Below are 22,450 nucleotides of genomic sequence, written 5' to 3' on the forward strand. Positions count from 1 at the left end.
TCTCCTTGGGACTTAATCTGTATGGGTTTTGGCGAACGGGGGCGGCGTTCTCCGTATGAATGTGGTGACATAACAGCGGTGTGCAGCCAATATCGTATTTAGTTTGACTAAATACGTCTGAAAATTCCTTCAAAAGTGCACACAACTCGAGCCTCTGTGCCTTGGATGGCGGCGTCGTGAAGGGGCTCCCTCATCGAGCATGGCATCCCATCAAGACGTGTCCCGGCAGGTCGCACCTGAAGCAGACGACCGGGTCGTCCCTTTGGCGAGGGAAGGTCTCCTTCATCCTGGTCTCGGCCACCTTGTCGTCTCGCCTCGCCCATCTTCCACTTTGCACCATCCAGTGTAGCGTAGGCTTGTAGAGGCTCCATTTCTTTGGGTGCACCTTCGCCCTCGGAAGGTTCGGTACATGCGGTCACGGTCGCACATTGCTAGATGTTGAAATGTGCCTGGAGGCACCGTGCGACTTTGAGTGAGGACAAGTCTTCCGTGGCTGGTATGACGATTTTCAATTCTTGGGCCAGCAGCAACATTCTTTCGAGGACCGGGGAATCCCTTCCGACGTGGTCTATCCCGGGGTACGCAGATTTCGCCAGCGCCATGAGCGCGCTGCGGAAGGCGAGTGGCCTCTTGGCCTCCCCCACCTTCGCGTGGTGAAACTTCTGGCACTTGTTGGACGGCGGTGCAAAAATTGTCGCCATCTGTGTAAGGGCTTGAGGCAGTCTCGACTTGTCTTCGGACGGGATGGCATCAAATGCTGCCAAGGTGTCGTCGTCGAGTGCTGTGGGAAGCGCCCGCAGCGCCTCCACCTCCATCTACCCCGCAAGATCACAGGCGGCGTAGCGTCGTCGAAACGCCTCCCAGTTGCCACCCACAACTGCAAATTCTCTAATGAAGGGAAGCCTCTTCTTCAGAGCGCAGTCTTGAAGCTTCAGCACTTTTGGCGGGAGGTCTGTTTTGGCAGGAATTCCGTCCCGCCCGTCCGGCAAAATGGCGGCCGCTTGTGCGGGCCGCGCCTCTCTGTTTTCCCGCGTGTGGGAACCAGCGGCGGTGGAGACGTCTTGCTGCTGCTCCGGTGCCCCGACGTCTTCTTTCCACTTTAAAGCGGCGGCCAGAGCTGCCATGGCGGCCATAAGATTATAGATGCACACATTCCGCGACCGACGGCGCGGCGAGTACCTGGCTTTTTCCCTGCTCCACCGGCAGAAAATCTTCATGCTCCATCTCCGGGGCTGCAGTTCCCAGGGCTGTCTGTGGAATCATCCCAGTCGTCCTCCTACTCGCCTGAAGACGACTTGGTGAGTTGCTTCTGCCTAGTTAACATTATTTCATGCTAGGCTATCACCTAACTATTGTGTTTCACTTCTGACTCCGGTAGTAGTGTTCTTCACGGAGGCACACACTTGAACTTGGAGGCAACACGTTTATTACACGGCCCCAACAGAGCTACTACTTAAACGTACACAAGTTAACTAGACCCCAGAGGGGTAACTACATAACCGGGTCAGTCAGTAACATTCTGACTGACCCACAATGCCGAGCGACGACCGATAATCAAAGAGACGTAGCACCAAGGGTTGATTCGAGAGAACAGCCCTGATCAGAGCTCGGGACTCGGCCTTTATGGGCCGTGGCGTGGCTGGGCTCTGCCGTTGGCCATGCCCCTTTCCAGATCCTTCCCGAAGACTCTGGCCCCTACATCATGTGTTCATCTCCCCTCCTTTTGGGCCCCCCTTGCCACCTTGTCCGGTCACGTGCCCTCTCGAGGTCACCCAGACTGTCATGTCCTCACTCGACCTCTCTCTCACTGTCATGAGGACTATGCCCCCTCGGGCCCGCTTCCATGGCATACCTACTTTGGTGCCCAAGAGAGGCCAAAGACACACAGCTCCACTCTTATGACCGTAGCTGGTGCTAAACGCCATAGTGACTCCATTTATGTCACTACACATATATAAAAAAAACATTCCAGCTATTCTCAATCCACTGCTATATCAAGGCCTCTCCATGTCGTGGGTTCGATCTCGACCCTGATGCCTGCTGTACATTTGGAGTTTGCATGTTCTGCCCGTGGTCGCGTGGATTTTTCTCCGGATCCTACAGTTTTTTCCTCCACATTTAGAAACATCCATTTAGAGTGTTTGGCTGATACTAATTTCCACGTGATGAGCTCATTCATTGAGCTATAATTTGTGATATCCAGGTCGCTTCTGAGAAAAGAACCACATAGCTCAAGGTGGGCCTTACCTGGTAAAGAAAAGAATAGATGTATGAGGCGACGACCATTCTTTACCACGTTGGTCAATCCAGGATGGTGAAGAAGATGAGGCGGGACGGCGGGCGGGGTAGAGGTTGGGGGGGGGGAGAGGACCGCTTATTGATGTCACTCACCACCAATGTTAGCCTTGACCAGGAATCCAACTCGGGTTGCTGGATCCATAAGCACAGTACACTAACCACTGTACCCCCACCGCTTCCCTCTGCAATACATTCATTTACAGTTCAATGCATTTGAGTGCCGTTTACCAACTTGCAGCGTGGTGAACTGTGGCAGTAATTGTAACCTCGTGTTCCCGCGTGAGCGATTGCTGTTCTTCTCAGCTCAAAAAAATGTGTGTGGACTTTTCCTGAGCACCACAATTTCTTCTCGCATGCAAAAATAATTTTTTAAAAATGTCTAAACATGCCCAAGCAGTATCTCCTCAAAATATTTATCTAGAATCTGCGAGATCTTCAAGGGTCAGCACTCTACTTTCTTCACTCTTCGCTATCAAGCGTCTATCGGTGAAGATAAATTTGTCAGTTAACAGCTTCAGATGAAAACAGTGCTAAAGTGAAGTTACGGTTTTTTTTTCGAATAATACAGCCACATAGATTGTTCGCCTTTTCAACCGAGGACGAAATCGTCTTCATCCCAAGTATTGACCTAGCCCCAAGTGATATCACTCTTCCTTTTGTACTTAAACGACAACAAATTCCGATAATTCCTGCATATGTGATGACGATCAACAAGTCGCATGGTCAGACTTTTGAAAATGTGGCTATTTATCTCAATGATCCCGTATTTTCCCTATGGCTAGTTGTACGTGGCTCTGTCTAGATCTAAATAGCCTCAGCAGATCAAAGTGTTCATCAAGGATAGCCATTGCAATTGCATGAGCCACAGTCCTATACCTCGCCCATTTCCCCTCGTCAACAGGAGGAGTAGGGCGACGATGCCATCCCCAGCCGTAAGTGATGATGAAATTCTCGCTTGCAACTTTCATCAGCTAGCTGAGACCATGCCACTAAGGGTTTGAATGGAGTTCTGGGTGTAAACCCACCACAGGAGTGGAAGAATGGCAGGCGCATCTCATAGATGACAAGTCGATGGTCAGTGGGCAGATCAGCTCCACGGTAGGTCCTGGTGTCAAGGACATAGGCCCACATCCACTGTTCCGTCACTATGTAGTCCAGCAGATGTTCTTGCTTGGACCAGGCATGCATCCATGATATTGTGTGGATGCACCGATGCCGGAACAGCATGTTGGTAATTACAAGCCCATGGGCTGCACAAAAATCTAGCAGCCTCCTACCGTTGTTATTGAGCTGATCTGGCCCATGTCTTCCAATCACTCCAGCCCAGGTGCTAGCATCCTGACCAACTCGGGCATTGAAGTCACCCAACAAGATGACTCTATCCCAAGGGGTCACTTTAGCCAGCACCTGTGACAGGAGGTCATAGAAGGCATCTAACTCATCGGCCTTGCCTGCATCCCTCCACGGATGTTCATCTTCGGTGTGGGATAAGTAACCACGACCACCACTCCACGTCTCTGGTTGATGGGAAGGCGAGCCTAAATTAGTCTGGGGCTTACAGCTTCCCACACCTCACCGCCACGCTCCCATGCCCCCTTCATTCTTTTGTTCAGAAGAAGAGCCACTCCTTGTTGTTTGGCAGTCTCCTGCCCCGAGTAGAGGACTGTCCACCCCTCACGGTGGCAGGAGCCAGAGCCGGTCCACCGGACCTCCTGAATACCAGAGATCCAGGCGGTACAGGTCCAGCTCCTGACAGAGGAGTGGCAGCCTCTCCACCGCAGTGAGCGTTCGAACATTCCACGTGGACATCCGTAGTGGCTTTTTGTTGCATCTGGAGGAGCCCCGAGGGTAAGGATTCAGTCTCCTGGCTCCGCCAAATGGGGTTTGGCCAGGAGACGTCATAGACGCATGTCCCCCCGGGGCCTCCGGCACAAGCTTAATCATTTTTTTTACCTCGTAGTTTAGTGGTAGTTGATTGAAGGTGAAGGGGTTACCTGCCCCCAGCACCCGTCCAGAGCTCCCATATGGCCGCTGTGGTGGTTAAAAACGCCATGAAGGGAAAGGCCAATCTAAATTGGTCCTCCCCCACAGCACTGCCCACCACAACGTTGCCGTCTGCCACCACGAGGAGATAGGGGATTGTTTTTGCCGGACAAAGACCCCCAATATAACCTTAACAAATTGTATGGGCAAGTGCTGTTAGCGAGTACCTATAAAGGCCGGCATGGCACACGAGGGGATGGGAGGCCAGCACCACGCCCGGCCGCCTTTGTCTCCCTAGAGGCAATGTTTTACACATCGCACCAGGTACTAATTTGAGGCTGAGTCGACCTAGGGGAGGCCCAGGACCGGTTCAAATAATCGGCACTGGTGTTGGCCATGAGCGGGAATCGAACCCGTGTAGCCAGGTTCGTAGCGCAGCGCGCTAACCGCTCCACAACTGCTCCCCACTCTCCCCACACATGCTCACACAAACACACATGGCACACATTTTGTCCACTGGGCCCAATCGAGAGGAAATGCGCGCAGCTGCGGGGGGACAGCCATGTCCAACGGGGGATTTTTTTGACAAATCCGATTATGGGATTAGGTAATCAGATTTCGGGATTGAAAGCAGGAATCTGCTTATGGATAGGGACATACATATGGAGGGGGCAGTTGTGCGGGACCTTACTGACAAACTCATTACCACACACCGTTTGAGTGGCCGCGGATTAGCGGTGGGACAGCCACCGCACAGTCGCTTCCAAACGAGGTTCACGGACCTAATTTCAAACTTCACGACTCTCAACAACCCTTGCTCATGATGGGACCTCCCTTGCCAGTATCAAAATATAAGAATGGATTTTACCGTTTCTGGCAATAAAATAGGTGTTGAGATGTTAAAACACTAAATATAAACCTTTTGCAAGTGCATTGTCTTTGTGCCGTTCGTCTTTTGGCGTCCTCTGGTCTAATACTGTTTGAGACTAGACTCTGAAGAAAGCTGTCTCTAGTGTGGACCAATCAGGTTCAAAGGCAATGCATATACTACCAGAGCACGTTTTTGTGTTTGCATGTTCGCCACAAAGTATGTGTGATTAATGTAGACAAGAAATTATTCCTTCCAAAAGATTTCTGTTCGGTGTTTTAACATCTTAACACCTGTTTTATTGCCAGAAAGGGTAAAACCTATTCTTATAAACCATTACCCAGTCGCCTCTTCTTGGGAGGGAGCAAGCCCCCATTGGTAGTGGATTTAAAAGAAGTGCAGAAGGAAGGAAGGTTAATTGATCTTAGTAAAAGCCATTTGATTGTGATGTCCGGATATATGTATGTGTGCTTTCGTGGTTACTGGCTTTTCACAATAATTAAGGACCTTCATGATGGTGGGCAGCCACGTGGCCAGGAGTCAGAGCTATGTTCACCTTGGGTATGGCAGGGATGTCCTCTGGCTCCTACATTATTTGATATTTTTTGACCATGTAGTTCGAGAAGCTTTCCATGGCTGTACCAGAGGAATTTCCATCTGGTACAGATACAGTGGGAGGCTGAGCGATACCTGGGTGCTGTCAAGGAATGGCTGTCTATTGGTCAAAATTTTTATGTATGCTGATGATCTGGCTATTTTATGGCATGAACTTCTCCACCTCCTCAACTCCCCATGAGTGATAAAGCAGTTGTGGGGAGAGTGAAGAAGTTTCCATTCCTGGGCAGTGTGCTTATATGGTCTCACTCAGAATGCGTAACACTGTGTGGAAACCTGGTCTTCTCAGCCACAGTTACTCCCTCCCTGCTCGATGCTTGCGAAACGTAGACCCTGCCAATAAAAAAATCTGTGCCGGTTTTTAACATTCAAGCTGGCTTGCCTACGGTCAATCTTGGATTGAATAAGGCTGGATTGTGTGAGAAGCTCACAGGTCCTTGAAAGAGTGGACTTGCCAAAAACTGGTACCAAAGGTGTCAAGATCAGATTCTGTGGAGTAGGCTCGTGCAGGACGCTACTGGGCAGTTGGAGGCAGTTGCCCTCCAACAACAACAGAGGGCAGAGGAGCGACGCTCGCAACAACAATGAGCGGAGCGCCGGGCGGATAAAACGCAGGAATTTGGCAGAGTAGGGGGCACAGCTGGTGTATCTGCCAGTCATCTCAGTCAGTTTAACATGTAGACTTTTGGGACCATATCCATAACAGAGGTTTTTGGGTTATATTGCGCAAATATTAATGTGTCGTTAAACCCGTCACCACCCATCACACAGCCAATTAGTAACGTTTGTCACGTAAACAAACAAATTCGTTACTAGTTCAGCACACCGGTGTGCTAGAGAATAAACTCACAACATTTACATCTCAGTCAATGAACCCATAACACCTGGGTCTGTCCCGCGACCTCCTGTCAACAAGCCTTTGACACTTCACGTGGTCTCAAAGTGCACCTAGCCTGGCACAAGCACCGTGGTGACGTCACCGCCACTCAGTGGCGAACGGTGCCTTCTACGTGGATATATTCGCGCGCGTGCGTGTGTGTGTGCAGCGCTCGCCCTCATGCAGTCGGAGCAGATGAACGGCACGCCGTCGAGCGAGCAGTCGCGCGCTCTCACGCATCCCCCGGACGGCACCCTCGCGCACTATCTGGGCGTGCGCCACGCGGGAGCCTCCGCCCTGGCCGAGCCCATCACCGCCAAGCGGGTCTACTTCTACAAGAGCGGCGACCCGCAGTTCGGCGGCCTCAAGGTACGCGACGATGACCGCTGTCGATGGGCGCACGTGGGGTGCGTTTCGCGGAGGCTTGGCCTGGGGTCGATGGGTCACGACATCTGGAGGGGAAATTCGATGGCTTGGCAACGGCCGTTCCCACAGCGCAAGGCTTTAAGCAAAGGCGGCTGTGTTGTACAGGCGGGTATGGCTGCCATGGCAAGTGAGATGAGATTCGGGGTGGACAGATTTCACCCCGTGGGTATAGCCTGTATGGGCGACTAAAGCGAGCACCTGTGCTCTTTTGAACAACTTGAGGTCAGGTGAGTACAGTCCTCCCTTAGCTAGCTGTGAGCGGATTACCGATGTTTGTGGACAAATAAATTAAACATCTTTACGCACTGCGTTATTTTTTTCTCACTCTCATAGAGGGTCTGCGATTTGGTGCTCACGTGACTGAAAACACATTGGCAATTAAATTATTTATTTAATACAACACTGGAGGTGAGCGATAACAATCGGTGAGATGAAAAACAAGAGGTAGAGATGAGACACCCGGAGACAATACGTGAACACTCGCGGTCGCACGCACAGCTGTTATGAGGTCACGACCCCCGTGTGACATCCAAACTTCTGTGCACGAGACACTTGGACCTCGAGGCCTTGCAGGACGCCACTCGCCTCGTCGGCGCTTGCCCGTTTCACTGGACATCTGTGCAAAAGAGCTTCATAGCTCATCGTAATCCTCCAGCCTAAATAAAGATTCCGATTCTCATTATTCCGGCGGCCCGCCCGCTGGCGGCATCAAGTTCTCTCTCTCCCCCGCGGTAGGTGGCCATCAACAACCGCACGTTCAAGACGTTCGATGCGCTGCTGGACAACCTGTCGCGGCGCATGCCGCTGCCATTCGGCGTGCGCACCGTGAGCACGCCGCGCGGCCTCCACGCGGTGCGCGACCTCGAGCAGCTCGAGGACGGCAAGGCCTACGTCTGCTCCGACCGCCGCCGTGCCAAGCCCCTGGACCTGGAGCAGGCCTCGCGCCGCCCCCAGCCCTGGAGGTCGAGGTGCGTGTGGAGAGACCCTCGCTTTGTACTCGTTCGGATTCGGTTTTCGGTTCGCGAGTCGTGGACGTCTGAGCGTCAGGCTCGGCCGGAGGGGGGAAAAAAGACGAAGCTCGGGCCCCACGCCTGAACGGTCGGTTCGCGCGACCAAAGTCGCTCTTCGAATTGCGCGGCTCGGTCGCAGCCCGCGGCCGCTTTGTCCGCATCCCGGTGGATAGTTGGATATGAAACGTCGTGTTCAGGAATGTGACGGCCGATCGCAGTTCGCACGCGTGTCACGTGATAATCGCCGAGCGAGATCGACGCGTGAAAGTCGAGCAACTTGTCGTGCAACTCTTGATTTGTTCTCCGTGCCAATATTGGCGTCAATAAAGTCGTGCATCAGCGCACATCACGGCAGAACGGGAATGGTACAGGGGGCATTCAGCAATAGGAATGAAATAAGTATAACCCGTAAAAACAAAGTTTTTCACTATAAATCCTTTATATGCGTGGCAGCGAACTTAATATAAAGGATTTAAAAATATATTCGCCTGTGGAGGACGCGGAGATCGATCCCGCGACCTTTGGCATGGGAAGCGAGGGCGCTACCAACTGCGCTACTCCGCTACGGACTGTGGAGGGGTTACGCTCTGGGCTCTTATACTGTGACGTTCAGCCAAAGCGATGAATGAGTTCTATTTGAATATATGTAAAATACATTTTTTTTGCCTAAAAAGTGTAAAATTTTGGGAATTTTTTTTCACGAACATTAATTGTCTGGCACAACGAGTCTGTGTGGAAAATGTCAGCTCGATTGGATCACGGGAAGTGAGTTAAAAAACGACCGAAAGATTTGCACGGTCGTAAGCAAGCAAGCAAGCACGCAAGCAAGCAAGCAAGCATGCGAACTTAATATAAAGGATTTAAAAAGAAACCCGTCACGCCCTCAGCGGCTAACACCGACTGAGCAGAGTAAATTGGAACCGCGCGCAAAATAAAGTGCAACCGTGCTCAACGAATAGCATGAGAAAGGTGAGTCGTCAATACAAATTAACAAAATAAATAACAAGTAAAGAAACAGGTTTTATTTGAAAATTTATATTTTATGGGAAAGCAAGTCTAAATAGGTGTGTCTTGCTTCTGGTTTGCAGAGACGTCCGCATAGTGGCAATTTAAGTTGTGCAACTGATCACTCAGATATCTTAATATTAACGACACCTGAATATTAACGGCACCCCAATATTAACAATACCCTAATATTAATACCACCCTAATATTAACGACACCATACATTAACGACACCCCAATACGAACGACACCCCAATATTAACGACACCCCAATATTAACAATACCCTAATATTAATGCCACCCTAATATTAACGACACCAAACATTAACGACACCCCAATACGAACGACACCCCAATATTAACGACACCCCAATATTAACAATACCCTAATATTAATGCCACCCTAATATTAACGACACCAAACATTAACGACACCCCAATACGAACGACACCCCAATATTAACGACACCCCAATATTAATAATACCCTAATATTAATGCCACCCTAATATTAACGACACCAAACATTAACGACACCCCAATACGAACGACACCCCAATATTAACGACACCCCAATATTAACAATACCCTAATATTAATGCCACCCTAATATTAACGACACCAAACATTAACGACACCCCAATACGAACGACACCCCAATATTAACGACACCCCAATATTAATAATACCCTAATATTAATGCCACCCTAATATTAACGACACCAAACATTAACGACACCCCAATACGAACGACACCCCAATATTAACGACACCCCAATATTAACAATACCCTAATATTAATGCCACCCTAATATTAACGACACCCGAACATTAACGACACCCGAATACTAACAACACCTAAATATTAACCTTTTCCCATGCCCCGTCCCTGCAGCCGCCGCCCCCTGACGAGCAGCAGCAGCCGCCGCCAGGCTTTGCGTTTGCTCCGGCGGCAGGAGATGGGAGGGGGAGCGGAGGAGCCAAGGTTGGCGCGCGCCACCCCGCGCCGTCTCACCCTGGTGCGCAACGGCGATGCGACGGGGCCGCGCTACGCCCTGCTGCTGTCACGCCGTTCCGCCTCCAGTGGCCTCGCCGGGCTGCTCGCCGATGCCTCCCAGATCATGGGCTTCAGCGTGGCACGGCTCTACACCACTGATGGGCGCAAGGTGATGAGCGCGTGCTTGTGTGCGCGTGTGTCCGTGTGTAGGTGTGTGTTGTGACAGTGCGGCGGTTAGTACATTGCGCTACCCACCCCCTCGTGTGCCGTGCTGGCCTTCATAGGTGCACGCTAAGAGCACTTGCCCCACAGTGTGCGTCTGGTTGTGGTGGTGCTCGTGGCGGAGGTGGCAGCGGCTCGTTGCTGAGACTAGTAACGAGGTTGTCTGTCGCAGTCATCAAGAGCTATCGACAGAGGTGGCAGCGGGATGGTTGGAAGAGTCATGATTATTGTCGTGAACATCAGAAGTTCCATTGTCATTCTCACCATCACCACGGTCAACATCAGCAAAATCTTCTGAATCGCCATCGTTGTATGTTGCTGCGCGTGTGTTGCCTCTATATGCTGGTATATGTTGCCACGCATCGATTGAATCCGTGCCGAGTGAGTGAGCGCACGTGGTGTGTGTATTTTCCCACGCGTGCGTCGAGCCAGCGTTCGCCGCACGCACCCACCGAACACACGCGTTGCCGTGTCGCGCAGGTGGAAAGCCTGCAGGCCCTGCTGCACGTACCATCCACGCTGGTGGCCGCCGGTCGGGAGCCGTTTCAGCCGCTGCTCTACGACGCCATGCGGCTGCCGCTGCTGCAGAACCCTCGCGGTGCCGCCCGGGCCGAGGGCAAGACGAGTGAGTGCGCGATTCCGGTGACCCTCGGTTTGTGTTGTGTGATGGTGCCGCCCCCTTTCCAGTGCCTGCGGTTGGCCGTACCGCACACAAGAACTCTGGCAACTCCGGCGCTGTACACAAGCAGGAAGGGCACCTCTCGCTAAATACACAAGCACGCCAAGAACCATCACTCCACGTGCATTGTAATCGCTTGTTAACGTGAGAACAAAAGACAGAGGTCTCCCCGGTAGCCTAAGTAGACTGTTGGGGCAAGTGCTGTTTAGCATCGCACCAGGCACTCATTTAAAGCTGAGTTAATCTAGGGGATTCCCAGTGCTCTAACCACTACACTAGTGCCCCCCATAACACACACACAAACCCCACCAACATCCACGAAGCATGCCAACATCTACCACTGCAGTTTCACTTGATAACTTGATAACATATGCTCGTATTTACACAAATAGTGGTCTTGTAACAAAATCTTAACAATTTATTAGCAGTACAATTTGAAAGCTGTTTTAAATATCCTAATTTTTTCACCCTACATAAGAAATCCTGAATGTTCCTCAGCCTTTCTAAAACAACATTGTTCTGACACTTTGATTTTGATTCTCGCAAATCGTTCCTTTCCTCTTCTAAGCGTGCATCCAGTGGCACTGAGTTATCCACCACTTTGATCACTTTGTCGTGAAACTTGGTAAATTGTGATTTCCTTTTTCTGTTTCCTCCTCCTTCACCCCTTTGTCTTGCACTGTCCCTCACTGCTGCCCTCAATACGATGGACCGGGCTTCGCTTCTCTCCTTTGCACACTTAACTCACGCTGCCAAATAAACGCGGCGCAGTCAACCTTGGGGCGGTGCTGCACAAGAGGCGTGTAAACCCACAGCTGCCCTCCAGCCACAGCTCGAAGCGCTTCTCCGTCTACCTGGACAAGCCCTTGAGGATCAGGCCTCAGCAGGCCCGACCCCGGGCACATAGCGATAGCGGGGCGGCGGAGAGTTACAGGCGCGGCTACACGAACAACGACAGCTTTGCCTTCGCCTCATCCACCAGCACCCTCAACGCACCAGCCCACGCTCTGGCATCTGACCATTCGCAAGCCTCGGCTCAGTCCCAGCAACAAGACCAGACCCTGTATCAGATGTTTCCGCTGTCAACAGCAGCATCAGGAGGAGGAGCAGGAAGAGAAGCAGAAGGCGGAGGAGAATGGGGAACCAAGGTGGTGCCGATGGAGGAGGATGACATCGAGAAGAGGATCCACGTCAACCCAGATGGTAGCATGACGGTGGAGATGCGCGTGCGCTTCCGCCTACACAACGAGGTGGTGACGTGGAACACACGCGTGAGCCGCGAGAGCACGGTGCACAACAGCGGCGCCGCCGCCAACGCGGGCGACGTGCGGACGAGCAGGCTAACCGACACCCGCCCCTCCATGGAATTCAGCGACCCCGCACTGAGCCGAGTGGGAGCCGGCTCAGAGCGTGGTTCGGCGTCAAAGTGTTGGCAAACCGCGGAGGAACTCCTCGAAGGGCCGGTGAACTATGACATCTGGAAGAATCCGGCATTCAGGATGAGCCCCAACCCCTTCGACGTTGGCAGCCTGGACCTCAGCTGCCCCGGCGCCAGCCCGCCCGACAGGGATATCCCGCCGCCTCCGCCGTCGTCGCCGCCGGCGAACGAGGACTTCGTGCTGCGGCAAGAGTCACGGCAGTCATCGGTGGTGGGCTCAGACTTTCGGGAGGATTTTCTGCAGAAGGTAGTGGCCTTCATGGAGCGGCGACAAGATGGAGGGGGGGCGTTGGAGTTCCACGCGCTGAGGCGGCGCGTCTTCAGCAGGAGCGGCCGGGTGTTTCCATCTGTGCAGAGGCCTTCAACGGCCGGCGCCCGACTCATTGGCGACTGCCTCCTCCTCCTCGTCCCCGTGCGGGCGCAGCAAGGAGGAGGAGGCCTCTACAGGCACCGCAGCGAGGGACGCCGTGATGGAAATGCGTGAGCGCGTGGAGAATGGCACGCTACGTCACTGGGGAAGTAAAGCAAGTTGTGAGGACGTAGAAGTGGACCACACGCTGGTGGAGGGCAACATTGAGAGCCGCGGCGATGAACGGGAAGTGGCAATATCGAATTGCTCCAGCGATAACACATACGTCATAAGCAGGAGGGTAAGCGATGCCGAGGACACTGACGATGTCGAGGATCATCGGAAAGTTACTGGGAGTGGCGAACACTTGCTCAAGAGTCCGAATTCACTTCAGGAGGCTGATGTGGGCATTGTATCTGTAGAAGGCAATTACGAGGCAGAGGATCTTCCACTCGGCCTTGCAGTGAATAGCGAGAGGCGCGTGGGTGATGTGGATGTGACGAAGCCGCGCGGCGAGGAGCGGCCGAGCAGCGCGTCGAGCAATGCCGAGATGCTCGCGCGGCACACCAACAGCAACGGGGCCGCGGCCGATGTCGACGAGACCGACCAGTCCCAGTGGCGCTCCGCTGCGTCCGCATCATGCGACAAACGTGCGGCGACGCCCAACGTCATGGCCGAAGACCGGCGGGCCGATGTGGACGATTCGGATGGAGACCGGCGGACCGATGTCGACGACGATGGCGCCGGTCGGACCGCGGTGGCTCGTGTGCCCTCGTGGGAGGACACTGGGGAGCGGTCCCAGCGTGCCGATGAGAATGGCGCCAACGCCGTGCACGCCCAGCCGCACACGGCGCCAAGGCTGTTGCGGCAGCCGCTGCCCCCGGAAGGGAGGCCCAGCGCATCGGCACGAAAGACGCGGCTCAGAGAGCAGGCTGAGAATGGAGCCAGTACGGCTCGGCAGCCTCGGCGCAAGCCGGTGGAGAGCGGTGCGCAGAAGACGCCACGCGGCAGTGAAGGGGAATGTGACACGGTGCCCGGAAGTCACGAGAACGGTGCGTGGGATGTCGGAGGACGATGGCGGCGGCGTCCTCAATGGAGACGAATCGGACGCAGGAGAGAATGCGGCGTGTGGGAGGCACGAGGAGGGACGCCTCGCACTTCGTGGTGCCCGCGTCTTTGCCGTCCACGTCACCAAATGACACCATTAGGGAGTGGCTGGTGAAGATCTCCTCCAATCCCGAGGCGTTGGAAGATGACCTCACAGAGCTGGGGATGGGCTCGGGGGAAACCCACCAAGTGAATGGGGAAGTGCAAGACGGTGCCTCAAGCCCCGTCTTCAGGGGCGATGATCCATCCACTGGTGTTGACTGTCGGCTGAGGAAGCAGTGCATTGAGACGGAGATTTCTGTGATAAGGGAGGCCCTCCAGAGGTCACCTCATTTTACAACTCAGTCGCTAAACATGAAGGTAAGAAGTTTCGAGAAAGACCTGCACCCTTCGGACGTAGGCAAGAAGGAGCAACTGGTGCATTGCTGTGAGGAGGCTAAATTGTTGCCGAGGGATGGCAACGAGCTCATGTCTGTTCAGATTCTCAAGAACATCATAAAGTGCAAGGACAAGCTGATTCTCGATAAAACTAGAAACTACGTCGCAAGTCCTGCCTCGGAGGTGCAGTGCAATGGCTGTCCAAGCCGATGCCGGCACCGTCCTGCCACTGACGAGCGTTGCGAACAGCTGCGCGATGAGGCCCTCTCCTTCCTCGAGTTCCTTGGCCAGCTTGGAAGCCTCGAGGACGAGGACTGCATCCACACCAAGAGGTCTTCACCCGTCCAGGCGAGCGCCTCAGAGAAACTATTAAAGGCATGGAAGGACATCAGACGTCTTCCGCCCGAGGGTACACCTCTTGCGGAGAGGCCTGGCGATGCCGTAGATTCTGAGAAATCCTCCGGTCCATCTCGCAACACTGAGACAGTATTGCACACAAATTATGTTCAGGAAACACATGGGGATAGTGTGTTACCATCATCCGTTGTTAATGGAATTATTACGAATGGAGAAGAAGAAGACGGTGAAATGCATGATGGCCTTGAATCTGAAGACAATTATTCAACCCACAATGAATCATTTTCCCAGGGCGTGCAAAACGGCATCAGCGGTCAATGCAATGATAATTCTTCATTCAGTGGCGTCCACTTTTCCTTAGCGGCACCCGCCGAGTCGACTTGCGACGAAAACGATCGACATTCTTCCGAGGAAACGTCTTCCCTGACGTCCGTCACGAGCGACGAGGAAGACCTGAAGTCAAGCGATGTTTGTGCCGCCCCGACGTACGGCTCTGTGCCGACCTCCGGGAAGACCCCCAGGTCGGACGTCGGAGTGAACTGGCATCTCAACGCATGTCACACGCCCCTCTACAGGAGACCCGTCGACACAATCCCCGAGGAGGAGCCCTCTGAGTGCAACGTGCGCGAACAGGAATGCGGCGTCATCAGCGAGCGTCGCACGCTGCCGTGCGTTTGGGAAATGCCTGGCGAAGAGGACGTTCGAGATGTAGGCGGAGATGAGGCCTTAGAACCCCCGGAGGAAAACGGTGGGGCCGGCGCGAATGCAGACGTGGCGGGAGCATCTGTTGCGTTGATGTTGAGGAGTAGTGAAGATCGACATTCTGAAAACGATCACGATGCTCCTGAAAGTATGCTCATTCCTGAGGAGATTGCAGACACCGGCGTTTGCGGCATGGGCACCTCCAGGGCGGTGAACTTGGATGACGCCGAACCCGTTTCCGACGCTGAGAAAAGTGCAAGAGAGGTGACGCACACCGCTAAGGTTGTCACGAAGCAACCGGCACCCACGCAAGGGGGACCCGTGCTTCCCGCTCGAGACGAAGGGGACTTTCTCGACAGGATGTACACGGCGTGCGGGAACAGCTGCCCGATCCTCACAGCGGTGGAAGCCCCAGATAGGCAGAGACAGAAGCTTTGTCTACCAGAAGCCGTCAGACCCAGAAAACGTGTGGGTGGGGCAGGCTCCTGAAGAAAGTGGGGAAGACGTGTGTGCAGCTCTACAGCAATGTGATGCGCGAGTTCAAGCTCAAGTGGGACCTCGGCGAGAACGAAGAGGTGGATGAGATGATCCGAGCCGTGCAGGAAGAGGTATCCAAAAGGATACGGCAGAGCATTCGCTTGGAGATGAAGAACGTTGAGGCTGAGATACTGAAGAGGACCGTTCCACGGCCGCCGTTGTCCGAGGCTTCTCATCGCTCGACGAACTCCACCAAGCTGCGCCGAATGAGGATGGAATCGTTGAGGAAGCAGCCGACGTACCAGGACGAGAAGACCAAGAAGTTTTCGCCTGTCATCGAAGAGCTTAATCGGAAGCATGCTGAGAAGCAGAGAACGGAGGTGCCTGTGGACAGCTCAACCTCCGTAAATGAGACCTATAATCTTGAAAATGCCGGCATGAATGCCGGAGGCGTGGATGATGAGGTGGATGGTGAGGAAGATGACGAAGATGATGAAGGAGACTACTGTCCCTGTGAGGACTGTTTAGCAAGTAAATTTAGAAAAAGTCGGTGTGCCAAAGAGCTGATCGCTGGCACACCTGTGATGCAAGCGTTTGATCTTAGACAAATCTTGAGTGAAAGGAAAGACCAAAATGTTCAGAAGGACGATGCCAAGCGGCAGCCTGCACTGAGCAGGGACAATGCAATGCTGGACATGACACTTGACTTGAAGGCGATTTTGAAAAACAAAGCTGTGACAAAGCCAGACAAAAAAGAACGTGAACAGGTGAGTCGTGAAAATAATGTGAAAGCCATAGGGGGAGAGGTGAAGGTTGCAAAAGGTAAATCAGCAGAGGAAGATAATCTAGTGAAGCAGGAGAGAGCAAAAGAAGATAAAGTCAAGGATAATACATTAAATCAAGTGATAAGAGAAAAAGCCCCCACGGGTGCCAAAGGAAGCTATCAGACTATAGGGGTGGAGATGTCAGGCAATACAGAGACAATGATGGTAGTGAAAGAAGTTCAGCAAAGGGGTTTGTGGGAAAGGGGGCCGGTAAATGAAGACAATTCCATACCGACGAAGCAACAAGAGGGAAACGGGCTCGCCGAAGGCTTCAAGCGGATTCCTGGTGTCAGACGGAAATGCAACATGGACCACCAGGTGGAAGCCACCAGGCAGGGCTCGGTCGATGAGGGAAAGGGCTCGAGTCCTGATTCGGAAACAGTGGATGATGACACGTCCCACTTCTCGTCGCAAACGAAGCTTCCGGCCATCGTCGACCTGGCCGAGGCCACCGCGGTCGTGGTGCAGATGGCAAGCAGGGTGACCGCGAGCAACGCCGCTTGTGATGGTGGGGGGCGGGGGCAGGCCTTCCCGCGGTACAAGTCCACGGTCACGGTGCTGCAGCCCTTCAGGAATGGCTTCGTCGTCACGAGAGATCGAGCGCCCCCGCAGAAGCTCCCGCCGATTCACTCGAACTCGTCGATGCGCGCCGTCCACGGCTCCGACGACCGGAGCACGCTGGAGCTGGAGGACGCGAGCGATGGAGGAGACTCCGGCTCGGAGATCTGTCGAGAGCGAAGCGCGCCTGAGAGCCTCCCGGTCGTCAGGGCGTGTGGCTGCAAGTGCACATGCGGGGGGAGCAAAAAGCCGCACGGACGCTAGTTGGCGCTAGTTGATGCTAGTTGACGCGAGTTGACACTAGTTGGCGGAGGACTTTTTATCTTGCTGCTTTCCTCTAATCGTTTCTCCGTTGTCTCTCATTGCACGATTCGCGCTTGCAGGATGATGGGCGGAACACCCCCCCCCCCTCCCGTTTATTAAACAATAAACTATACATTCGTCTGAAAAGTAAGATATCTGTCTGTCGGTGAGTTGGCTCTGGGCAGAAGCCATTTTGTCCAGTAGCTTGGGTTTGTTGCATGACGTGTAACCTACACGATGCCCTCTGGGATGAGCCGCAAGGGGCTGCTCGTTAAGCCAGGCGTAATTCACGCGCGGGGTCGGAGTAATCCAGGATACGCAGCTCACGGTTCATGGCTGTTAATGTCTTGGGTTGGTGAATGACAAGTGGGAGATATACACGCTTTATAATGGATCAGGGAAGGGGTGGTGTCCATAATAGAGGTTTTTTGGGTTAGATCGCGTAAATATATAAATGTGTTGTTAAACCCGCCACCACCCGACACAGCCAACTAGTGTCACGTGATAACCCGGCACTCAAAGTGAAACTGTCGCGGGACGTAGATTAAATTTTTTATACTGCGACTGATATACTCCTGCTGTTATGGAGTGACTCATGCAGTCAGCTATGGCTGCAAAGTTTGGTCGTACATGTTATGTATATCGTTTATTGTTAAATTTGAATCACAGTTCCTATGATCACTGTTACATTGTTTTATAGCTTTATTTTGGTGATTTCGAAAACGTTTTTGTTTAGCCATGTTTATTTGTTGGAGTACAGAGTTAGCCTGATAACTTTAATCTAAATTGTATTATGGTGGTTATTGTTTGACTTGTATCCCACCGGGATTTTTGCACATAGTGTTGATATACAGTGTTTTTTCTGGAAGACTTTGCTGTTTTTTTCTGGTTTTTCTGTTGCGTGTAGTCACTTTAAGATGTCTCTTTTTCATGTTTTTGTTTGTTGCGGTTGCACCCGAGTCAAGAGCCGCATGGCTCACATGGGCTATACCTCATAAATGAAACTGAAAACTGAAATGAATAAAATGAATATCTGCTTGCCATTATTTTTCCTAGACTTCTACTTTCAGAGTTAGTTATTACTTAAGTGATTACTAAAACCAGTAATAATCCAATGCAGAGGCGATTATTTAATATGATAAAGAGTTATATAGTCTTACAGATACAACCGGCCCTTTGAGGGCACCCATAATGACACGCGGCCCAAGATGAAATTGAGTTCGACACCCCTGCTTTAGATTATCGGAGACGTGCACTATTCGCGTACGTTTCCAGTATTCGATGCAAAACATGATCTGCCAACGAAGAAACCCTTCAAAGCACTCGAGCCAAGCTATTCAAACACTCTGTGGCAATAGTTCAAGAGCTCATCGCAGCTGGTGCCATTGATGCCGCTGCACCACACCCTCAGGCTCCTTGTGAACCTTACCGACGGGTTCTCGAACGTGCGTTTAGGAACTGTGCTGTTTGTAGATTGCTGGGGGTTGTGGAATTCCTCTCGTTTGTCGCAATGAAGCGTCCCTGCATCCACACGAGCGTGTTGTAAACAGTATCGCAACGCTACCCTTCTGCACCACTGCCGAGGCAGCCCCTGTACAATAATTTGAAGTTGCCACACGACACCGATGTTCAGTTTCAAGGCGTTGTGGTTCGCTCTTGTCCTTTGAAAGAGCTGCGCAATTTTCAAGCTTAAAAAAAAATAACCGCGTTTCAACGTAGGATCGCCTGTGCGGTGGCTCACGCCAAGCGACGGAATGATTCAAGGGGCAAGGGTTGATGGATCACGTGCAGATACGTGATACTCACTGGACTGTGAGTTGGCCTGGGAGATGGCTGGACAAGCAAGTGGGCTCCCGACCCATCGCTACGGACTGTTGGAGAGTTGCAGAGTTATCTCCGCGTAAAAGTGTGTGTGGGGGGGGGGGTTGCCGGGTACTTCTTAAACAAAAACTTTCCAAATATCCCAATGCTACAGCGTCCATCCTGAGACTAGGCGACGCTCTCATCTTTATAAATATGAACTTGATCTGTATGTATGTATACATGTATGTGTCACATACCTCTCGGGTACTTCCCGATGAAGTAGAAAGCTTTAATTTGGTACACGGGTAGATTTTCGTACACAAACAACAACAAATATCTGAAAATCCGAGATTTTTCATTTTAATGCCCCAAAATCTCGATTTAAAGTGCCCCATAATCATGTTTTTGCATGATTGTGGGTTTTTTCGTTTGATAAAGCATTAAACAGCAAGTCAAATTAAATCGAGAACCATTGTTCTATCTTTTATTGTTTTTAAGATATTTCGCATTAAAGCGGTTTTGAACGAAAAAAATCCGCATTTTATGATGTTAAAATCTAAATAATTCGAAAACGGTGAAAGATAGGAGAGCTTCGTGTCATAAAGTATTAAGTTAATTCATTTTTGTTCTTTCTCATTAAAATGAACGGAATCTTTAAATGGAGCGGTTTCCGATGGGTACGTCTTTAGAAGAAGTTGAATCAAATCGTCAACAATTTTTGTGTTTTTTGCGGGAAAAATATTTTTTTTTGGAGTAGTTAGTGTCTGATCGTAGATACAAATTTAAAAATATCATATCAGGTTAATTATTATATTTATTGAAAACTTTTGACTGGTGAAGACTGGCTTCATGAACTAGTTGATGAATAAATTACATCATCGCTATTATTGCCAAGTGGCCCATACACCGTCGGGTGCGATCCTACACGGTATGTATCAGTATTATAGCCAGTCGTGACAGTCATTCAAACTGTGCAAACGTTAATGTTAACGCAGTAGATTATCGCCAAGACGCTGGCACAATGAGTTTTTAAATATTAATCAGCTCTGTTGCCTTTTGAAAGTAACAAAAAGACAGTATTTTAAAATGTAGGCATGTTTTGTTCTCGTTCTGCGTTTGGTATCAATCACGCCATTGTGTATCAACTATAGACCTTTCAAGCTGAGAGATTGTCAGTGCTGTGAATGGCCAAGTTGGCAGTCGTACTGTCGAGCAGCTTTTGAGTTTATCACGTAGGCTTTCGCGACCAATATTACCCATAATAGAGGTTTTTAGGTTGGATCGCGTACATATAAATGTGTCGTTCAAGCCGCCACCACCAGACATAGCCAGTTAGTAAGCGCCACTGGGATGGAGGGCCCAGGCTGACCACGCCACTCTACTGCCAGTGGTAGTCCGGGATTGCCGGATGGTGGCGTGAGGTTTGCTGGGGGTTGGGTAGGGGGGGATCGCTGTCTTCGCGTAGAAATAATCAATCTTCGCTGTGTCCAGGTGGCTCTGAACACTGCGCTGGCATTGCTGGCCTTCTGGGACTTAATCTTGGTTTCAGCCACCCGTCATTCATCAGGATTCTCAAGTATAGCAACTTGAAGGTCTCTCAATGGTTGCAAAGCACAAACAAATCTCCATCAAAATATATTGCATTTTTTAACACTTAATTTGGGACCCATCCACCTGAGAATTAAAAATAATGTCCGTTTGACTGCCATACAATACACATTTCTCTTGAGCTGGGCGTGTGTGGATAAAAAAAAATGTGACGTGAAGGGATCTCGGATGTAGTTCAGTGATATCCCTTTTTTACCACGAGGCTGCTCTGCACGAGTTACACGACGCGCGTCCAATCAAAATTTAATTAGGGAACGAAAACTAAACCAATATTCGTACGGACACGGTGCGTGATACTTTAAAGGTCTGTAACTTGTAGTAGCAATCGTTTTTTTCTTCAAGGGTTGCACGGTGTGTCGGTAGCGTCAGGACCCGCTGTCCTGTGTTGTCTCTTCTCCACACTTTCTCTGACCTTGCCAGGTGTTTTGTGTTGAGCACCCACGTTCGTCTGCTCCTCGGTTTTTTGTTTATAGTTTTTTTAGTTGTTCGCCCGGCCACGTTTGTTTTTCTACGCGCGCGACACGCAACACTCGGAGAAAGCCATTGTGTTCTATTTCACAGAGGACAACACTTCCTCGTCTTGTATTTTTGTTTGGGACGCATTGTGTTCTTGGCTTGTTATTCTTTTTGTACCTGAACGTTTTCCTCCCCTTCTGCTGTTAATCTCTAGCTGTGTGTGGTGTTTATAAAGGCGCCTGTTATTTTTGTTTTTAAGTTGTCTGCCTTGGTCTCTCTATTGCCTCTACCACACTGCGCTACACTCGGGACAATTCCGGCGTCCGTTAGCAGCTCCCTTCTCTCATTTTTAACTTCTCTCATTTTGTCACCGGTCTAAACGAGCATCGAGGCAGCGCACATCTCTGCTGTCAGCCCCAAGCAAAGACAGACATTTCTTATTCCTCTGGCCGAGGCCAGTCACATCATAGTACAGCCACTGTTGACTTCCACAGAATGGTACTCGTTTATTTTTTAACTATGGCGGGATGATGGGCTGACTCTACCCCCGACTGGGATTTTAACTTTTGCCTTCCGCTTGCTGGTCGAGCGCTCTGACCCACACACACACACCGTGCCAGACGCCGAGCCTGGATTTATGATATGCAATTACAAATTAAATAAGCAATGCCCCCTTTAACATATATGTCTCTTCAGATAACATAAGTATTCTTTACACAACCCAATTGCCCTACGGCCTTCTGAGTTAATAGAGTAAGTGCAACAGCAATTCAACATCCAGTGTCTCAGCAGCGTGCTGAACTCATCACCTGAGTGCTGAATTCATCAGCTGAGTACAGGTGTGTCTCACTTAACGAAGAACAAATGCGGCCAGGCGTGGTGCTGGCCACCCACCCCTCGTGTGCCCTGCCACCTTCATAGGTGCTTGCTAACAGCACTTGGTCCCACAATCTGTTTAGGCTATACGGGTGATCTTTATTTTTGGGGAGGGGAAGGTGTGTGTGCATGTGTAATGGGTTCAACTGAGTTGCAGACGTAGACTTGGAGGCAACACATTTATTCAACTCCAACACTTCCGCTTAACAGAATAACAACCTATGGTGGTGACCA

The 22,450-nt window shown here is 51.3% G+C and overlaps 1 protein-coding gene across 1 annotated transcript in view; it reads left to right on the top strand.

Moving 5' to 3' along the window:
- Positions 1–22,450, top strand: part of LOC133344041 (uncharacterized) — a 106,772-nt gene that overhangs the window by 16,271 nt on the left and 68,051 nt on the right. The window contains 4 exon segments of the mRNA XM_061553992.1: positions 6,811–7,010; positions 7,803–8,035; positions 9,978–10,248; positions 10,782–10,926. Of these exon segments, the coding sequence (XP_061409976.1) occupies positions 6,822–7,010; positions 7,803–8,035; positions 9,978–10,248; positions 10,782–10,926 (838 nt within the window). The 5' untranslated portion in view covers positions 6,811–6,821.

Source organism: Lethenteron reissneri, chromosome 19, assembly GCF_015708825.2.
Source record: "Lethenteron reissneri isolate LAM-NWPU_2019-01 chromosome 19, ASM1570882v1, whole genome shotgun sequence".
Lineage (NCBI taxonomy): Eukaryota > Metazoa > Chordata > Hyperoartia > Petromyzontiformes > Petromyzontidae > Lethenteron > Lethenteron reissneri.